The sequence below is a fragment of the Solenopsis invicta genome, chromosome 1 (genome assembly GCF_016802725.1).
Source record: "Solenopsis invicta isolate M01_SB chromosome 1, UNIL_Sinv_3.0, whole genome shotgun sequence".
Classification (NCBI taxonomy): domain Eukaryota; kingdom Metazoa; phylum Arthropoda; class Insecta; order Hymenoptera; family Formicidae; genus Solenopsis; species Solenopsis invicta.
In genome coordinates, this window is record NC_052664.1 from 11,891,235 (window position 1) to 11,914,160 (window position 22,926).

At 32.4% G+C, this 22,926-nt stretch overlaps 1 protein-coding gene across 11 annotated transcripts in view; it reads left to right on the forward strand.

Annotated features, from left to right (window-relative positions):
• The window catches only part of LOC105193391 (putative nuclease HARBI1), a 44,353-nt gene that overhangs the window by 20,428 nt on the left and 999 nt on the right, over positions 1–22,926 (forward strand). For 3 of the 11 annotated variants that reach the window (XR_005574180.1, XR_005574181.1, XR_005574175.1), the window contains exons 4-7: positions 18,671–18,924; positions 20,296–20,435; positions 20,502–21,006; positions 21,740–22,839. Coding sequence is in view for 2 of the 11 variants with exons in the window: in XM_039446068.1 (XP_039302002.1) it covers positions 22,029–22,256; positions 22,364–22,560; positions 22,692–22,839 (573 nt within the window). In the remaining 9 variants the exon portion in view is untranslated. Of the gene's footprint in view, positions 1–18,585; positions 18,925–20,295; positions 20,436–20,501; positions 21,007–21,739; positions 22,840–22,926 lie in introns of those variants that run through there. The other 8 variants (XM_039446068.1, XM_039446062.1, XR_005574178.1 and 5 more) reach the window with 8 other exon arrangements.

A 22,926-nucleotide genomic window follows, 5' to 3' on the forward strand; every position in this document is an offset into this window, starting at 1 on the left:
TTCAGTCCAAGCTATTACTTCAGAATCTTTGGCGGTTCAAGGTTGGATGGGACGATCCCGTTCCTACTGAATTGCAATTAAAATGAATACATTTTTGTGCTCAACTGCAGAGCATCTCTAAAATCTCAATTCCACGATACGCCTTTAGCAACGATTGCGTCTTTTTAGAGTTGTATGGTTTTTGCGACGCTTTAGAACTCGCTTATGGTTGTTGCTTTTACATTAAAACTAAAAACTCACGGGGAGATGCAACAGTAAATTTATTGTGTGTGAAATCGAGAGTAGCACCAGTAAAGTCTATTTCATTACCAAGATTAGAGCTTTCGGTTGTTGCATTGTTGCTTACCCGACTGTGTTAACAAGTAACTAAAGTTTTGATAATTAAGCCGACATCAACGCATTTATGGAGCGATTCTACGATTACGCTTGCATGGATAAAGGATGAATGGTCTAGATGGCTACCATTTGTGGCAACAGTGCTCGGAATTAGTGGCACATTTCAAGCCGATTTCCGAGGCGACGCCTACTGTCTCCCCTCGAGCCCCTCACTCCGCTCGCGGGCCTACAACCGAGCTGCCGGCCGCGCGTCAAATGTTGTGCCTCAGGAGCGTAGAGCGTCCCTTGTAAAAGAAATAGTCTAGGCCCTAGGCTATTTCTTTTACAAGGGACGCTCTACGCTCCTGAGCCACAACATTTGACGCGCGGCCGGCAGCTCGGTTGTAGGCCCGCGAGCGGAGTGAGGGGCTCGAGGGAGACAGTAGGCGTCGCCTCGGAAATCGGCTCGAAATGTGCCACTAATTCCGAGCACTGGTCTAGATGGCTACCATTTGTGGCAAACAGAATCACTGAAATTCAAAAACTAACCAATCAAATAGAGTGGCATCACGTTGACTCGAAGGGAAACCCTGCAGATATTATATCCAGGGGAATGAACCTTGAACAGTTAAACAGTTGTCTCCTTTGGTGGAACGGACCGAAGTGGCTAAAGACGAAAAATTGGCCATCACGTGACAAGAGTGTCATTCTCGATGGAAGTCTACTCGAAGAACAAAGATCTACTACTACGAAGATATTTCATACTCGAGTCAACGAAGAAAACGAGTTGTTCTTGAGATTCTTATCATTATTAAAATTAAAACAAATAATCGCATATTGTTCGCGATTTAAAGAAAACGTATTGCATCATGAGTCTAGGACTGTAGGGCCGTTGACGGAGCTAGAACGTGCAATGACCATGCTAGTCTTGATCGCTTAACAGCATGATTTTGCGGACGAGATAGAAAGTTTAAAATCTTGCGGCCAAGTTAGTAGAACAAGTAAATTACACTCATTACTCCCGTTTTTAGATAAACATAACGTTATGCGCGTGGGGGGAGGCTATCTAACGCACCCATTCCTTATGCTCAGAAATATCCGATTATTTTGTCATCAAGGCATCCTTTAACACGTTTAATAGTTTTATATGAACATTACAAGCATTTACATGCAGGGCCTCAAGCTCTCTTAGCAGCAATTCAAACTCAATTCACGTGCGAAACGTTGTAAAGGATGTCTTGCGAAAGTGTGTGATTTGTTTTCGTACAAAACCTCCTATTTTATACCAACGAATGGATAATTTACCAACAACACGTACTACAACAAGTAGGCCATTTTTAAATGTAGGAATCAACTACGGCGGGCCTTTTGTTATAAAAATTTTGCGAAACAAGACCGACAAGGCTTATATGTGTATTTTTGTATGTTTTTCGACTCGAGCGGTACATTTAGAGTTAGTTGTAGATTTAAGTACAGCAGCATTCATGAGAGCCTTACAAAGATTTATAGCTTGTCCTGGCAAATGCGCAAGTATATATTCGGATAATGCGAAGAACTTCGTAGGAACGAGTTGCGAAAAGTCGCTGATATGTTACGGAATCCAGAGCATCACGCGAAGATTTCGGATTTTTTAGCTGAAAATTCTATTAAATGGATTTTTATTTTCCCTCACTCCCCACACATGGGAGGTCTTTGGAAGGCGTCCATCAAATCTGCAAAAGATCACTTACGGAAAATAATTGGAACCACAACACTTAGCTATGAAAAATTATATACTATACTGGTACAAATTGAAACAGCCCAAACTCGAGACCTTTGTGTCCGATATCCGACGATGGCACAGATTTGGCTGTTTTGACTCCAGGCCATTTTATAATTGGAGTACCTTTGACGTTGCTTCCAGAATTGGATGTATCCAACACGCCAATTAACCGTTTAACCAAACATCAATTGTTAATCCAGATGCGACAACATTTTTGGACTAGATGGTCCAAAGAGTATTTAACTCAACTTCAGCAACGCCAAAAGTGGACACATACGAAGGTCGACATAAAGGTGGACACAACGGTAGTGCTACGAGATGACAACACACCTCCTTTGCAGTGGCGTCTAGGAAGAGTTATTGACGTACACCCTGGAAAGGATGGTTGATGTAAAATTTGGATAGTTGATGTAAAAACAGCGAACGGAATATTACAGCGCAGCATTCCAAAAATCTGTATTTTGCCAATTGATTCACAAGTTAATTAAGTTTATATTTTGTTTTCTTGCAAGTCATTGGCTTGCAACGCGAGCGAGATGTATAATATTCTCGTTATTATTAAACTCATTAATTTTATATTATTTTATTTAAAGGCGTTAGTAACATTTTCTGCATTTGATTACTCGCGGCATGTGAAGCCATTTTGTGTTAACCAGCGCCCCTAGATTCTAGGGGAAACGACGCTATATAGCGAGCGTAGAGTGAGCGCGCTCTCTCTCTCCAGCGCCGTCTCCCGTGTAATGCACATCGACCTTGTCGAGTCAACAATCCTTTTGTAAGAAAAATAATGTTCAAATATACTGTTTTTTAAGCTAACGATTGCAGTAGCATTACTCATTTTTTGTACAAGTACATCTGATTGACATGTAATACGTTGTTTTTAAATACAATTACCTCCGATTACACATCTGCAAACAGTAATATAAAATTATAGAGTTTAACACAAAGTGACAAAAAAATTAGAGTTTATTTATATGTATACCCTTTATAATCATGAATTTTTTTGTAAAAATTAATTTAGATTTAACGGAGAAAAAAAATATTAATGAAAAATCACATTTCTTGCGATATATCGAAATTGTAGGAGTCTTTAGAAATGAAACTTGGCACAAAATTTTCTTTTATGTACATAGGTGCATTTTTTTAGATACATAGGATATTTTGCTGTATATAACGATTGATTACACGAGGGGTTCAAAATCATTCTTCTTATTTCACTATACCCTTTCTCACATATTCTTTTTGTATTACATATTACAAAAAAGCATTAATTATTATAAAATATAAAATAATATTACAAAATATAAAATATAAAATAATATTACAAAATTACTATACTATCTAACAAATAACATTTTTTTTATTTATATGGCAACATTTTATACAAATTTGATTTGTAAAAACAGCAATTTTTTGATATACATTTATTAACAACAAATTATTTATTTAAAATATTATTCTAAAACTTATTTTATTAGTTAGAAGAAATCTTTAGCAATCCAACAATACCAAACATGCTAAAGGAATACGTAAAACAATTGATTTATTAATAAAATAACTTTGAATAATAGGTATATTTCAAAAGGCTTTGTGACGCAAAGAGTTAAGAAATAACATGAACGCTATAAAAAAATATAATATAAACACTACTTTTCGATTTTAAAACGTAGTTAAAAATTAAACAAAAATTAGTAATATCAAATTGAAAATTAATGTAATATTAACTGATACTAATAAGCGTTTAAATGTGAGAACTCTAAACTCCTAACTCTCTGAACTTACATAGTTGCAAAATTGATTTTTGAAAAATGTTTCTTACGTCAGTAATGTTTTTTCATGTTTTGGTCACATTTCAAAATATTTTTTAGATATCTTTATTAATCTGACTATGAGATTTAATGACATAATAAAAAAAATGTTTTCTGTAATTTATATTAAACTTTTAATAATTATATATAATAATTAATTATTTACTTTAAAATGAATGAAAATTAAAACATTAATTTTAAATTTAAAATATTTTGAAAAATATGATAACAGAATATATACATGTACGAGTAGATAAAATTAAAAAAAATTAAATAATAAGGTAATAATTTAAGAATAAAAATTGATCGATTTATACGAGTAGATAAAATTAACGAGTATAAAATAATACGAGTATAAAATAAACGAGTAGATAAAGATACGAGTAGATAAAATTAAAAAAAATTAAATAATAAGGTAATAATTTAAGAATAAAAATTGATTGATTTTGAACACATTTTATCTGTATTTGTCTGTAATTACGAATTAAAAAACGCAAAATAAAGCAGACTGATATGAATAATACGCTTTCTGTACGTTTTTTTTTTTCAACAAAGGAAGATTCCTAAAAATATAATTTACTTTTTTCAAACTTTTTTCTTTCTTCTTTCTTTTTCTTAGCTCTTTAATTTTTCTTTCTTTCTTCCTTTTCTTTTTGGTTCTTTTCTTTCCTTCTTTCGATTCTCCCTTTCAATTTTGTTTTAATTCCTTCTTTTCTTTTTCCTTTTTGAAAATAAAGTATCAAAAATTAAATTTATTTATCAATATTTAATATAAAAGTTATTTTAGTAAAAGATTAAAGAGAGAAAAAGAGAAAGTGCGTGTGTGCGTTATGAAAGGGTAATATGGCTACCCCCATTATTTTCATTGTTAGGAGAGATGTTATTCTATGTTTGATATTTAATATAAAACAGAAATAAAGTAATATTTTTAATTATATATATCTAAAATCTTTGAAGAGAAAAATTTTAAATCAGGAAAATTCTAAACAATAGAAAATTTAAATTATATAATTTTGTTACAAAATATTGTTTTTTAAAACTAAATGGATTTTTAAAAAGTTATTTTTGAACATGTTATATTACTACCATTTTTTTCTTCTATCGATTATGCAGTGAGTCACTTTTTTATAAATCACAATTTATCACGATTTAAATAATAAATAAGTCATAACAATAAGTCTAAAATTTATTAAATAACACTTTAAGAGAATGAGAGACTGGAAAAACGAGACAATGCCATAGAGAATAAAAAAAAACATGCGATTGCAACATCACGATAGAACAAGAGAAAGAGGAAGCAAAATTACGCGAAAGAGGGAAAAGAAACAATTAAGTTAAAAAAAGTCAATCTAAAAGTTTAAGAAAATATTTAAAAAATACAAAAAGGTATAATTTACCTTGTTCAAAATTTTTCACTTTTTATTCTTTGTTATTAATTTCCTTTTTCTTTTCTTTTCTTCTTTTTTTCCTTATTTTTTTAATTCTTTATTACTTTTTTTAATAAAGAATTAAATTAACAAAAATTAAATTTTAAATTTATACTAAATAAAATTAAAAACAATAATACAGGTAAACTGATAAAAGAAAACGAAAGAAGAAGAAATCGTTTTAGAACAAAAAAATGAAAACCGAAAGAATAGAAAGCATGTAAAAATTTAAGGAATGTGACTTACCTTTTTCTGAATCCAATCTTTTATTTTACTTTTTTTAAAATTTATTTCTTACTTTCTATTCCTTTTTCTTTTATCTTCTTTCTTGCAGTTTCTTATGGTTAACACATCAATTAAAATTATTACGATGACAACATCTTATGAAGTTAACGCAGAAAAATAATAATATATACGAGGTGTGATCAAAAAGTAAGGTGACTTTTCATTTTTATAAAAAAATATTCATTTATTCATCCAAAATTATGTTATCCCCTTCAAAATAATCCCCCTCTGATACAATGCATTTGTGCCAGCGCTTTTTCCAGTCGTCAAAACATTTCTGAAATGCACTTTTGGGTATTGCCTTGAGCTTCTCCAGCGATGCAGTCTTAATCTCCTCAATCGTCGCAAATCTTCGTCCTTTCATAGGCCTTTTCAATTTTGGGAAGAGGAAAAAGTCGCAGGGGGCCAAGTCTGTTGAATACGGTGGCTGAGGCATGATGATAGTATTGTTTTTGGCCAAAAAAGTACTCACTAGTAACGACGTGTGCGCAGGTGCATTATCATGGTGCAGAATCCATAAATTTTCTTTCCACACTTCCGAACGTTTTTTTCTTATTGATTCACGCATACGATATGTTAAGATCATCAGCTATTTCTCTAATCGTGATTCGACGATTTTTCAACACAATTTCTTTCACTTCTTGAACATTTTCGTCGGTTTTTGACGTGCTGGGGCGTCCAGAGCGAGGTTCATCGTTAACATTTTCTCGGCCCTCTTGGAATAACTTATACCATTTATAAACATTTTTTTTGCTCAAAGTTGACTCACCGTACGCCACTGTCAACATTTCAAGAGTTTTTGAACACTTAATACCATTTTTTACACAAAAATTAATATAAACTCTCTGCTCCATTATTTTTAACAGCAAAAAATCGCCGAGCACGCAAACACGAGTCTAACCTTTATGCCTCTCACATAAAAACAACACATGCTATATAGTCAAAACTGTGAACATATGATCGTGACGATACCAACACAAAAAAAAAAATTTTTGAAATTAGAGTGTACAGAGCGCGCGAAATTCAAAAAGTCACCTTACTTTTTGATCACACCTCGTATATACATATGTATGTAATTTTATTAGGTTGGTATTACATTAATCTTATAACAAATCTTGGGCTGATCCTGATAGTACTTGGGACCGATAGCACACCACTACTCACAGCAACCGATGCCTAGAGTTTTTCTGTTAGTTGGATTAAATAAGTCAAGATGATTGGTTAGTATCCAATCGAGCTGTACTCAAACAGATATTACCCACAAATCTTACTGACATGTTGAATGATGGCAGAAAAAAGGATTCAAATTTATAAAAATTTATAAAAATTTATTATCAATCAATCAACAACTTAAAAAATCTGTTCTATATAAGTGTAACAAATCTCTGAAGGATTAATAAAACATATTTAACTTTAAATATATTTTAATAATATGCAATTAACAATTTAAACATATAGTCTGTTTTTTAAAATAAAAAATAACAGTTACGATTTCAATTCTATGGATTAAAATAACATGCAATGATATCATTTTTTAAGAGAAAATCACACATTTTTGTATAGCTACATAATTATATGCAAATTGATTGATGCATTTCTTTATGCATGTCTTACCACTCATAATGGGGAAAAACACCACCGAGATCTGGACTCTGATAATGACTGTTAAAGTTTATAAATTTTTGTATATTTGTATAGACAGTAATTTATTATTTAACACATTTAATGACCTTAGAAAAATGCATAAAATAAAAATATTAATCCTCATAAAACAAAAAAAATGTAAATAATATTAATCTTCCCTGATAGCACAAAAAGATTTCTGCAACGTTGCAGGAACATTACATTGAAATCTTGAAACTATTTCAGTAACATTGCGTAATGTCTCTGAGACGTCTCTGCAAGATTGCAGAAATGTCAAAATGTCCGCTTCGGTTACATTTGCAACATTGCAGAAATGTTACAAGAAACATTTCTGAAATATTACATAATGTTTCTTGCAAGATTTCTGCAATGTTACAAATTGGTTATGGAATGTCTCGGTAAGGTTGCTGCAATGTCTTTGGTTTTATTTCTAATACTACAAGCACGGAAAAAATAAATTAAGAAAATAGATATTAAATAATGATTTTATTTTTTATATTGATATATATATTAATAATGAAATTATAAAATATTTATAATATAATATATATAATAATAAAATAGTACAATATATAAATACTTTTTTCTCACGTAAATATCATTAACATATGAATAATTATTCTATGAAATTAATGTGATAGTAAATAATATTGACAGTAGTAAATAAAAAGGAAAGATAAATGAAGTTAGTAAAAGAAAATAATTAAATAAAGTAAATAAAATAAAAAAGAAGCTTTAGAATTGTGGTTTTTTTTATGTACGTTATGTACGTTATTAAAATGTAATATTATCGTAGAATTAATTCTACAAATAATTGATAATATATAAGGAAGTTACGATACTATTCTATTTTCGTTAATAAAAATGGACTTGTAACTGTGCCTTGCAATATTTTACAACTACGCTATTGCAGAATGGTCGCATATTGCTTACCTCATTTATAATTAAAAAGAAATATATATAAAATATATACACTACTCAAAAAAAAATAGGGAACACTTTCCAGACACCAAAAATTAGGCTATTTTCAAATGACTGTAACTCGGTGAAAAATCATCGTAGATAAAAAATAAAAAAAGCATTTTGAAGCTTGAAGATCGAGCTTTAACGTTCTACCAGCAGATTTTCAAAATTCTTTTAACTTCCTTGTCTTATGCAGTAAAAAAGCACACCTTGTTTTGTTCGTTAAAATTTCGTATTTTTGACACTTTGCAGATCGACCAACAAATTTTTTTCGAACAATTCAAGTAAAATTTCATAAATTACAACATTTTACCTACAAAATGCTTTTTTAAAAATTTCTCTACGATTTTTTTTAACCGAGTTACGCAACTTTGAAGCTAAACCTACATTTTTTACAAATGATATCCGTACTCCGCGAAAAATCATCGTAGACAAAAAATCGAAAAACCATTTTAAAGCTCGAAGTTTCAGCTTTAATATGCTATTAACGGTTTTCAAAAATTTTCTCAATTTCTTAGTACTATGCCCCAAAAAAGATACACTGTTTTTTCCTTAAAATAACGTATTTTTAACAGCCTGTAGCTCAATAAACAAATTTTTCTCGACAAATTCAATGCAAGTGCCTCAAAGTATGATATTTTCTCTACAAAATGCTTTTTTTAAATTTTTTCTACAATTTTTTTTGATCGAGTTACAAGACTTCGAAGATATACATTTTTTACAGTACATTTTTCCGAAAAATGACGTCTACCGCCGACATTAGCATTACCCAATGTGCACCACGTGGAGGTTGCCGATCGGATTTTTGCACATCGTGTGTGTATGTGTGTGTGTGTGTGTGTGTGTGTGTGTGTGTGCGTGTGCGCGCGCGCGCGCGCGTGCGTGCGTGTGTATGTGTGTGTGTGTGTATGTGTCACAGCAGAGATAAGGAGCCCACAGTTCGTCACTTCTGCAGTATTTAACGACTCCAAACCTTTTTTACTGTGTATGTGTGTGTGTGTGTGTGTGTGTATGTGTGTGTGTGTGTGTGTCACAGCAGAGATAAGGAGCCCACAGTTCGTCACTTCTACAGTATTTGACGACTCCAAACCCTCTTTACTGTGTATGTGTGTGTGTGTGTGTGTGTGTGTGTGTGTGTGTGTGTGTGTGTGTGTGTGTGTATCACAGCAGAGATAAGAACCCCGCAGTTTGTCACTTCTGCAGTATTTAATGACTCCAAATCCTCTCTGCTGTGTGTGTATGCGCTCGCGCGCATGAGAGTTCAATAGTGTGTATTTCCTCCTCTCTGATCAATTACTGCTTGCAAGCGTTCTCGCATATTTATACATCTTGCAATACAATCTTGCGAAATGTTGTGCCAAATTTCCGTTAAAATTTCTCCCAATTTTTCTAAATTTCGCAGCTGTTCCTTGCGACGCCTTAATCGTCGTTCCATTTCATCCCAAATGTGCTCGATTGGATTTAAGTCCGGGCTATTGGTGGGATGATTTAACAGTCTAATTGCGTGTCGTTGAAAAAAACGTCGCGTTATATTCGCCGTATGAGGTCGAGCGTTGTCCTGCATGAAAATAAAGTTCCGACAGGTTCGATTTAATAGCAAAACGTGTGGTCGTAGAATATCGTTGATATAACGAACACACACGAAGTACACGCCATTGAAGACTCATGCGCGCGCGCGCATACACACACAGCAGAGAGGGTTTGGAGTCATTAAATACTGCAAAAGTGACAAACTGCGGGGTCCTTATCTCTGCTGTGATACACACACACACACACACACACACACACACACACACATATACACAGTAAAGAGGGTTTGGAGTCGTTAAATAGTGCAGAAGTGACGAACTGTGGGCTCCTTATCTCTGCTGTGACACATACACACACACACACACACACACACACACACACACACACACACACACACACACACACACACACACACACGATGTGCAAAAATCCGACTGGCAACCTCCACGCGTGGTGCACATTGGGTAATGCTAATGTCGGCGGTAGACGTCATTTTTCGGAAAAATGTACTGTAAAAAATGTATATCTTCGAAGTTTTGTAATTCGGTCAAAAAAAATCGTAGAAAACATTTTAAAAAAAGCATTTTGTAGAGAAAATGTCATACTTTATGGCACTTGTATTGGATTTGTCGAGAAAAATTTTTTTATTAAGCTACAGGCTGTTAAAAATACGTTATTTTAAAGAAAAAACAGTGTATCCTTTTTGGAGCATAGTACTAAGAAATTGAGAAAATTTTTGAAAACCATTAATAGCATGTTAAAGCTGAAACTTCGAGCTTTAAAATGGTTTTTTGATTTTTTGTCTACGATAATTTTTCACGGAGTACGGATATCATTTGTAAAAAATGCAGGTTTAGCTTTAAAGTTGCGTAACTCGGTCAAAAAAAATCGTAGAGAAATTTTTAAAAAAGCATTTTGTAGGTAAAATGTTGTAGTTTATGAAATTTTACTTGAATTATTTGAAAAAAATTTGTTGGTCGATCTGCAAAGTGTCAAAGATACGAAATTTTAACGAACAAAACAAGGTGTACTTTTTTACTGCATAAGACAAGAAAGTTAAAAGAATTTTGAAAATCTGCTGGTAGAACGTTAAAGCTCGATCTTCAAGCTTCAAAATGCTTTTTTTATTTTTTATCTACGATGATTTTTCACCGAGTTACAGTCATTTGAAAATAGCCTAATTTTTGGTGTCTGGAAAGTGTTCCCTATTTTTTTTTGAGTAGTGTATATTCATTAAAATAAATTATTTTCTTAGTGATTTACGGTTTCATGAAAACAATGCTCTATCAAATAAATGCAGAACTTATGATGGGTCAATCACTGACGAAATATATAAATTAGAAGTACAAATTACAAATTATGATCAAGCAGATAATATTAATTTTGAAAAAAGATTAAAAAATGAAACTAAAACGGTGATACTGTGCTGTAACCATGCGTGCTCTTTCCTTTCGCACATGTGTACAAAACGTACAGTGCTGTAAGAGAGGATCAAATGAGATTAAGTAATATGCTAAAAAGTATATTACAGATTATAGATTGTTATGAAAAACAAAAATTATTTTTCATGGATAGAGAGAAAAAGTTATTTTTCGCTTATAGTCAACTGACTAGTACCTCGCTTTTTAAAAGCATAACAAATAATATATAATATTAATCGTAAATTGTAAGGAGACGTTTTATCTCTTTACACTAGCTTATCATGTTTCTGTGTAGTGTTATGTGGCGCCACGTAAAACGATAATATCGTTGATTAATCAATCGCACATGAAATACCGTTAACGATTCATTTAATTGTAACGTTGCCGATTTCCTCTCGCGCGGACTAGCTCGTCGGAGCGGTGCGATTGAAAGGGTTCGCGCGGGAAGCGGAGGAAAGAGTCGGACGTGCGTAAATAATGAGTCGGCGGTATGTGCGTGTGCTAGAGTTTTACATGTGCTTTTTATTTTACGACGTTCGAATGGGTACAGCCGCTTGTTTTGCGCGCGGACGGACAAAATACAAGAAGTTAGAACGGCGCGCGGACGGACAAAGTACAAGAATTGAGAACGGCGCGCGGACGGACGAAGTACAGGAATTTAGAACGGCGCGCGGACGGACAGGTTTCGGTGAACGCGGCTATTTACAGTTTTTCGTATGTACAGGTGCTTCGCGAGGTGTCGCCAGGCGACGGGACGCGAGCGACGCTTGGATGCGGGCGCGGCTTTCCCGCGGTGTCGCGATGCGTGTAGGGCGGAGCTTCGCGGTTTGATGTGGCAACGCGCGAATCGGTAGGGCGACCGCGGCCGCGCGCGGGCCGATGATGATGGCGGCTGGGATGCCACGAAACGCGCCGAGTACCTCGGCCGAAACCCCGTGTTGGCGATTCCGCTTGGTTGCGTTTCGTGGCGGAGCGGAATGTAACCTCGGCTCGGGAGCTGATCGGGGGTCCTCCTCTCGCCAAGGACCTTGACGAGAGTTGGACGCTCGGGCTCGAGAGAATGCGGAGGATGAGGAACGGTGCGGAAATCTGCGGAGTACCTCCGCCGTGGCCAAGCAACCTTCGACCACTTCTATTCCCGGGATTGTCAGGCGCAGCGGATCATCGGGTGATGCTGGCTGACGGGAAACAGGTGCCTTTTCCCGGAGCATGCGGCCCTATATATACCCGGCGACTCTGTTTGCCTCCGTCATTTTCGGCGCTTGACGGCGGGGTCGCCGGAGTGGGGCGAACGCGCGCTCCCTCGCATGCGCGTGCGCGCCGACTTGATGCGCGCGATGGACCGACACGATCTTAGCGCGCGAAGTTTCTTGTTGACTTTTATATTTGGGTGCCCGAGGCATCCCCGGTTATAGCCCGGCGGCTCTCTTTCTCCGGCTGTCGGTGGCCGGGGACGATGCATCGTATTTTCGGGGGTGTGCATCGTTACATAATTACTCAATTAGTTTAATCGCGCTTTGTGCAATTTAATGTTAATATCGCGTGGCACAAAACGGCGTGCGTTCCACAATGTCGATAATAATGTTTACGTATAGTGTGCACAGAGTTAAATAACAAATGCTCGATGTGATAATTAAGAGGCTTTAATTAATCTAAGAATGTTAATTCAAATTAACGACTAGTAAGAGGATCGATGGGGTCAAAACGTTGTATGTTGCTTTTCAATTTCCTTTTTCGTATGTGACGCATACGAGCTGTTAAAAAACAATCTGCGAGAGAGAATGGTAGAGAGTATTTTAAAGCGCGTGTACTCGTATATACGCTCACCTGTTAACAATCGATACTGAAATGTCTTTTCATTTATATTGAACATGACAATTTGAAAACCTTTTAAGTCTAAGCATTGAGTGTCCGCAGATTAATTTCTTTATAGATTCTTTGATAAATCTGAAAAAAATGATCTTTCCTCTCAGATTTTGTTGAAAAAAAAAAAAAAATCATTTTGTAGATTTTTATTTTTAAGATTAGGTATTTTAATAATTACCTTTCACATATAATCTTTATTAATGAGAAATTCATTTAAAATTAGTTTAATCTGTTATCGAAATTTAATACAATAAAGATAAACCACCTTCTGTAGTTATACATTAATTCGTAAAATGATATAATTAATCGCACTTAAATGTTTATGGAATTCTAATAAACTCAGAATTAATGTATACATTATGATACGTACCTTAAGATAAAATATATTCATAAGAAGAAAAAAATATAAATCTAAAGTAGAAATATTTGCAATTAATGAAATGTTATTCTATTTAATTTTTAATAAGTCCTTTCATATGTCATTACATGTATGTTATTCACATAATTATGTATATATATATACCAAACATCTCAGCGAAGGTGTCATATTGTACTCGCCTCTGTAATAAAATTGATATATATTTATTTACAACTAAATTATTAAAATTACAAGTATTTTTAATTCGTAACATATGTGTGGTTACAAAATTGAATTTATAATGTTTTTATTAGGTAAATTCGTATATTTCGCATATAATACCTTATCAAAGATAGAAATATAAGACATTAATGACGTAGACTGCATGTAATAATACGATCAAAGAATAACATGTAATATTTATTTATCCTAAATTGATATTTACTGTAATAAATATCATAAAATTGTATTTGTGTAATAATATTACAATTAAATCTCAATTAAGGTGAATAAATATTATATGTTCTTCGCTCGCATCGTATTATTTATACTGGCCGCGTCACTAATGCCTAAATTGACGTTATAAATAAAACGTTACAAAACGTCGTAAATTAATTGTAAATTAAACGGATCATTTCTGGTTCCCGTGACCTTACAGAAATGTTTCTGGAATTACATCTATGCATACAACGCTTCGCTAACGTTGTATGCAAGTTTTGCAAACACCTCAAGAATGTTGGAAATGGTATGACGTCGTATATATATATATATATACATATATATTTATATATATATAAAAGGTATAATTGAATCGGAACATTTCTGGCTGTTTACCGAACATTTATGCGACAAAACGTCGTATAATGCAACGTTACATAAACGTCGAATGATTTTGATTAGCAGGAGATAACTTTCAAGCATCACATGTCTTATTTTCGTTTGCAATTGAGACATATGAATCGATATATCAGGTACATACATGTGATTCAGCGTACATATATGATAGGAATAAATCGATAAAACGGGATCACTGATTTATTGATTTGTTACGCAAGAAGATCAAAAATAATTTTACGAGCTGTTGCGTAAGCAGCTTGCACCTCTTATTAACGCGTCGGATGTTATTATCATCTAACCGACAAACAAGATGTTTATTAATTGCATACACTGTTTATCATAAGAGATAATATTGAATAAAGTATCGAACGAAATTAGAAAGATAATAAAAAGCCATTATGCACAACGATACACTTTGTATTTTTCCACCATGGACTTACCGACTTTGTATTTCTAATATAACAGCACCCTTACCGACTTTGTATTTCTAATATAACAGCACCCTGTATATCCAAACGGTCTCAGAATTAGCAAAAGTTCTTTTATGAGATTCTTTTATGAGAATTCCAAATTCTTCGGAATATTCTAAGTTGTAAATCCTAATACGAATATGTCGAGGCTATAGAGGAGAAGAGGATAATATGGCATCTATTATTCATTTTATTGAATAACTTTGTTTATAATTATTATTTTCTATTGAAGCTTGAACGATTACATTCGTCAGAGTATTGTTTGACAGATTCTAGACTTAAAGTGATGAAATATTTATTATTTAGTACATGATTTATAAAAATCTAATGCATAATCGGTGAAAGAAAAAAAGTGATATGGCTATCCATAAAAATAATTTAAAAAAATTAGTTTAGTTTAAAGAAACACAGTACCTTGTTACAAAATTATATACTTTTAATTTTCCATTGTTTAGAATTTTCCTGCGTTCAAAAACTTTAGAAATACCATTAGAAATTTCATTAAAAATATCATTTTATCCCTGTTTAACATTAAACAACAAGCATAAAATGATGTCTCTAATATTTCTAAACACCGTTCTTTAGAATAATAATCAATTTATCAAAGAAATATTTCGCTTATAAAATTTTGCTTATAAAACCAAATTAACAAAATTCCATGTTATTGTGTTAATTTTGTATAACTCGAAATGTATACGGCCGAATAAAAAGTTAAATAACAAAAAAACACTTGAGTGTATGTACTTTCGTGTGATAATACACTCAAGTTTAAAAATAATGAGGAAATATACGTAATTAAAGGTTAAAAGTTGAAAAAGTTTAAAAGTGCTCAAAAATAAAAATGCCTTATAACAATTGTCAGTCATTATGTATTGACATATTAGCATCACTAAAAAACGGCAAACTACTAACAAATAACTCCATAAGCAATTGTTAGAATACGTCACCTAAAAATGGAAATAATAGGGGTAGTCATATTGTCCACAGTAGCCATAATACCCTCTTCTCTTCTGATACTTTTCGAATTATAAATTAATAAAGTTATCCAATTGTAGCGTCTAGAATCCGCGCGCTCAGGCATAGCACATAGTGAGGATGCCCTTGTACATTAGCTAACATTCTATAATACATATTAACCCTTAAACACGTAAGTGGGTCTGAGAGACCCCATATGAAGTTTTGAACGCTTGCTATATAAAGACGGAATAGGAGGTTCGGACCAAGACGTAAAAAAAGTTTAAAATCTCCTCTTTCGATTGATATGGTTGATCAACTTCTTTGGTCAACTAGAATTCGAACGACACTGCAGCAAAGTTTTGTTAGGGTCAATGCGACCCATATAGTGTGTAAGTGAAACCTTTTTTGTGAGTATTTTACATAAAAAAAGCTGGACAAAATACGTTCAAACAGGTCGGTTTGCGAATGTTACTCGCATATACTTTGTTTAAAGTTGGAATACTATAAAATGCTATAGAAAAAGGAGTTTTTTTGAAATATATCATGAAACACATCAATTTTCAATTTTAGACACGATTTAATCAAAAATACCTCATATTTGCCTTGTTACATAAATACATTTTTTAATAGAAATGACAATGATATAATTTTTTTTTTAAGTATGAATCTTTAGTTTTAAAACGCCGTATTGTAAAGTTTTTCAAACTTTTTTGTTGCAAAGATATGATTTTTTTAAAAAAAGTAGATTTTTAGATGCCCAAAAATACCTCATATTCTCCATGTTACATAATTATACTTTTTAAAAAGAATGACTTTGCCAAATTTTATTTTGAAAGTGTGACTCTTTAGCTTTAAAACGCCGTATTTGAAAGTCCTTAAATGTTTTTTGTTGCGAAGATATGATTTTTTGAAGGAAAAGTGGATATCTCTGCTGTGATACACACACACACACACACACACACACACACACACACACACACACCCATATACACAGTAAAGAGGGTTTGGAGTCGTTAAATAGTGCAGTTGAAATATCGTATTATTTTCATTAATTTAATCAAACATTTTTTTAGATTTACAAATATATTTTAAATATATTATTTTAATATATTTAAATATATTTTAAATATATTTTAATATATTTAAATGTGCTAAATTAATATGTTTCAAATACGCTCTGATTTTAAATAGTAAGAAATATGTAGAAAATATTTTTTATTAATTTACAAGTATATATGTAAAAAAGTACATTTAGATTCAAAGTAAAATTTTTATTAAATAAAAAGTCTTATCATACAACCAATTAAAATTAAAATTTTATCTATTGCTTCCACAAGCATGCGATGGGTTTCTGCAGCAGTTTTGTTAAGCTTGAAACAAAACTTGATGCAGGTTTCTTTGCTCAGAAAGGATAACAAATTTATCTTCATTGAAGTCTTTGTAGTTTCTAGCGCTAAATTCCCTGTATTTACTTTCATTTTTACTCACACTTAACTTTATTTTCAGCCACGCACAGTCCGCAATCTTAAGTTCATGAATTACTTGTACTATTTTATTATTATTAGAGAAAATTAAATCTCTAATTGTCTGATTGTCTTTTGTAACTTTTGTTGGTTCGTTCACATATTGTTTCATGCACAAGCTTAACATTGTCTTTTGTAATTTCTTCGCATAAAACGAGTCCGTCATAAGGTCTATATTAAAATCTCCTATTACCATGCATTCTCCCTTTATTATTAACTCCTCTACTATATCCTCAAAAAATCTTATGAAATTTCCGTGCGATGCGCTTGGTGAGTGATATATTACCATTATTACTCCTTTATAAAGTTTTTCTTTCATTTCTATCGCAGCACACTAGCAATTTGAATCTAACTTTTTTATTAATACTACTTCATATCTAATATCGTGTCTTATATACATAATAATTCCCCCTATGTTCCTATTTTCGGCATCGCATCTAACTACAGTGTAACCCGGTACATTTACTTCACTGTCTTCTATGTCACTAATCAGCCTGGTCTCTGACATCGCTACCATCACAGGATTTATCCTTTTCATAAGCTGATGCTGCAGTTCGTCTATGTGCGCTGGTAAGCTCTGCGCATTTGTATACATAATTATTTCTTCTTTCTTCGGTAGTTGCTATTTTGTATCCTCCCAACCTGCTCTCCTTTTCTCTTCCTGTAACGTTCTCTTAAAAGTTAGACATTCTCGATTAATGACTTCATGTTCGTTATTTATTTTTAGATTGTATGTTCTATTTTTGAACATACAATTCACACATTTGCTCTCCATCGCTGTGCAAACACGCGAGCTATGATTCCCTGCGCATTTGCAGCATGTTTCTTCTCTCGTACAATTTTTAGCAATGTGGTCCTGTGGAAGTACCCCCAGCATTTAAAACATCTTTAGACACTGATGTGATTAAATACAGGACATTTCTTCCATCCTATATTTAGTTTTGATTTCTTCAATATTAGCTCGTGCGTCTCTTCATTTACTTCCATTATTATTGATCCTTCTTTATTTCCTCTTCTTTGATTGTTACTCTTTTCTTTAATTATTCTTTTCTTTTCTTTAACCATTCACAATTCGCATATTTACTGTATTTATTTTATTCTGCTTCTTAATTGTATTTATAAGTTCATTATCATCTAAGTTCATCTCTTCTAAATTTATGTTAACAATTTTTACTTTTGGTTTTGATTGAGACGACTCAAGCACTTTATAATGCTCTCCCAGCTTAGCTTGTACTGTCTCTTTCAATTTTTTCACCTCTTCTCCAGTTTCACAACCCATAATTACTATTCCTTTGCTTTTTTTCTTTAATTTCGTTACTCCCATTGCCATATTTTTTATATCTACCTTCTCTTTTTTGAGAGAGAGAGAGAGAGAGAGAGAGAGAGAGAGAGAGAGAGAGAGAGAGAGAGAGGAACTGGATGCACAGCATACACATATTTAAATCTTTCCGCATTCTTTGAGTGGGCGATATTAAATTGATTGTATCCTTGAGACAAATTGCAGAGTTTTTTAAGAAAACTGGTTCCTGTCGGTGACGTTTTGGCAACACAATCAAAACATGAGAGCAGCAGCTATGCGGTAATAGTAAACATATCAAGCAGTTTTGGAATAGTCTTGTCCGTGAATAATTATCAACTTAATTATTCAGAAGCAGTATAAATAGGCCAAAGCGAATCTTAGAATTCCACAGTGCACTCTACAACGATTTGAAGAACTTTGATTCCTAAGGAACTTCCTGCTAAATTTCTTCAATTGGTGTAAGTCAACTTCACTTTTTTATCTTTCTTTCTCTCTTTCTAATACTCATTTTCCTTCTGCTTTTTCCTTTGGAGCTGAGTGTGCGTTCTTCGTGCTTTCTCCTTTTTCCTCTGGAGGAGAAGACACACACACACACGCGCGCGCGCACACACACACACACACACACACACACACACACACACACACACATCTTTAGTTATAAGTAATTATAACTGTATTACATACATACATATATATAAAGTTCATGTTAAATCAATAATAATAAAAAAATATAAAAAATTGTTTTTATTAACTTATGTAAAAATTTTCTGAACTTGATTAACTTTTTAATTTTTTTATATTTATTTAAATATAATATAATATACATTTACTATTATAAGCTCTATAGCGCGCGCTTGTTTTGTTCTAGTATTAAACAAAATTGCTGAAAATGAAATATAACACAAAGTATCAATTCTTTATAATGATATTATAACCATAAACATAAACTTTTAATACGACTACGACTTATCTAAAATAATCGTGAAGTCGTCCAAATAGAAAAGAAAAGTCTTCATCGAGGCAGGAAACAGAACCAACACATTATTATTACACCATTAACCTCGTGATGCAAGTAACAGTTATGTCTATTAACTGTCAAAACGTAATCTCCGCGTTGACAGCAGCTCGCGAAGTAAGCACATCAAGAGAACCAATCATTACGGAAAAGCGTCAACAATAAATGCGACTATTGATTTAACATGGATTTTCTCAGATAGGATAAGATGTGCTTGGATCATTATTAAAATTGACGATCAGTTTAATTTGCGATATTGTGTCTTCAATTTACGGTTGCGTTTTAAGTCCGATTGTATTCGGCGCGATTGTATTCAGTTCGTTATAAAACAGAAAATCGCCTTTTATAAAATTGGTATAAAATGCTTATATAAGTTGGCTGTTAAAGTGTACAATTGTGAATATTGTGATAGTTGTAAGGGCTGCAGAATAGCCCTGCAAAATATTTTATAAAGATTCTGAACATTTGCGGTGCTATCACAGCGAGAACTAACACTGCACATTATCTGTATAAAAATTTCAATACAAACTTTAAACGTTTTTTTTGAAACGTTTTAAATTGTTGACATGTATGGTTTATTACAATTTTATTCATGATACGACTGAATCATTATTGCTTATTATTATTTGTTAAAATTTTAACAAATTTACGTTAATCGTGACAAAAATGGCTCATTAGACGCTATGCAAAGAAGCATACAATTACAAAAAAGAAGGCGCACATTAAGGGATATGCATTTTTTAAACAATTTTTTTTTAGTATAAATACACTAGTCTATATATATTTTATTTATCATATATTTTATTTGCAACAGATTCGGGAAATTGTCGAAAATATTAATGTTATGCCAAGAACATTGAAGAAGTAACAGTGTATGCTTTTAGTATACACAATTTTTAGTAAAGAAGAAATGAAGAACCTCATGAAGATTTACAAAAATATATTGGAAAACACGTATGTATTTTAAATCAGTATTAACTTTATCGTATAATTTTAAATTTCATTAAAATTTATTTCCAGAGACAAAATGGTAGACGCCGGAGTACGCATTCGTGTAATAGGCAATTTGTCTTTCATACGAAAAGACATACGCGAATCAATCGCTCGGGCAATGATGAGAACTGAGGAAAACAATAAAATAATTTTCAATTTTGCTCTTTCTTATACACGTAAGTATGATTAGTATAAACTCTATTACGTTTATATTTCATACTAAATATGAAAGTGAGAGAGAGAGAGAGAGAGAGAGAGAGAGAGAGAGAGAGAACTTACTTCTCTAAAACATATGTATATAATTTAAAAATGCATTTGATCTTTTATCTTTGTAGCAAGGATGAACTTGCTGCAAAGATAAAAGAACTTACCCAAACTATTAAAGATATAGCAAAGAGTGTAAAGAATAAAAACATCAAAAAAAAAAGATATTATTTCAGATTTAATTTTTAATTGTTTATACGTTTCAAATGTTGATTTACTAATACGCACTTCTGGAGAGGTGCGACTTAGTGACTTTCTCATGTGACAAGTAAGCAAACGTATTTTATTTTTATTAATAAAGTAAAGAATCCTGTACATAACACATGAAAGAAACAGTTTCTGTTAAATTGACTAACTATATGTGTGATTTCTTTTAGGATGCTGATTAAGGATTTCAATAATCTCGACCTCAAGATGATTCAACTTTTTGGTTATGAAGCTCTAAAGTACTGAAAATTGTGTTTACAGAAATTGCATTTTTTCTACAAAACATCTCTCGTAATTACTTAATATTAAATATTAACATTCTACACACACACGCGCGCGCGCGCGCGCACACACACACACACACACACACATACGCACACAATATAATAGCTGCCATGGATTCCATTTGAACGCTTACGCGCTAAGCTTCATTTTATCTTGCTTCCAAGTATAACAAGCGATAAAGATAGAAGAAAATTTAGTGCGCGTGAGAGTTCAAATAAAACGCAGTCATATGTGTTGTGTATATGAGTATGAGTGACGTTTTGTAGAAAAACACGATTTTTGTAAATACAATTTTGAGTATTTTAGAGCTTTATAACCAAACAATTGAGCCATTCTGAAGTCATGGTCATTAATTTCTCTCTGTAGCCTAAAAGCAACCACATATAAAAAATTTAGTCAAATTGACAGAAACCGTTTTATTTTTATGTAATGTGTTGTACGGGATATTTTTTTTGTAACTTATCAAAGTAGACTTGGGTCTAAAAATAATTTTATTAAATTTTTTTTAGGTTTCTACCGCTTGCCTTTATTTTACAACATTATGGCCTGTTTTTAATATATGGAATTTGCTCTGTGCAATAGTTTATTATCATCCCTATTCTTGAACATATATTGCATACGAAAATGGCAGTTTCGTATACGACTTTTAACAGTTGGTATTCATGAATGATTACTACGCGGTTGTATTCGAAAAATATCATGCGATTTACGTATGGGTATGGGTATGGCATTCGAAGTGAAGATTCGTATGCGATAAATAACCAAAATTTTATATAACAGTAAAAATTTCATATAACAATGGTGGTTTTAAGAAGGTTAATTAATTTTAATGTAATAAATGTTTTGGAAAATGCAAACATTGTGTTTGAAAATAGAGAAAGATTTCAACGTAATGATCCATTTGAATTATATAATTTGGAGTTTATGAGATTATTTCGTTTAAGTAAAGATATGGTACAAAGGGTAATTGACATAGTAGAGGAATATAGTGATCCAATAAGATTAGCATTAGATGCGGAACAAAAGGTAATAGAAAAGCTGTATAACATGTAATAATTAATATATTATAAATATTATACTTCAGATATTATATTATTTAGGTTTTGTATTTATAACAACTTTTATTTTTATAGGTATTTACTGCTTTTAGATTTTATGCAGTTGGAAGTTATCAGTTAGGTATTGGATGCAATAGATATATTGGAGTTAGTCAATCCTCTGTAAGTCGTTGTATTCGAGATGTAAACATAGTACTCAATCACCCCAATGTGTTTAATGAATGGGTTTATTTTCCGAGGAATTTAGAAGAGCTTACGACCATACGTAATGCGTACGAAAAATTAATTAAATTTAGTTGTTATTTAAAATTATTTGCGTTATTTATTTTAATACGGCATTTATATATTTTACATAGAATATGGATTTAAAGTTATTTGAGTTATTTTAATATGGTATTTATAGATTTTACACAGAATATGGATTCCCAGGTGTCGTAGGATGTATAGACTGTACTCACGTGGCTATATTTCCACCCTCAAAGAACAATGAAATGTATCCAGAACATGTATATGTAAATCGAAAAGGATACCATTCCATAAATACACAGTTAGTAAGTAATTTAAATATATAAAATATATAAAATAAAGTATATAAAGTATAAAAATGTAAATTAAAATATATAAAAAAATACATAAAA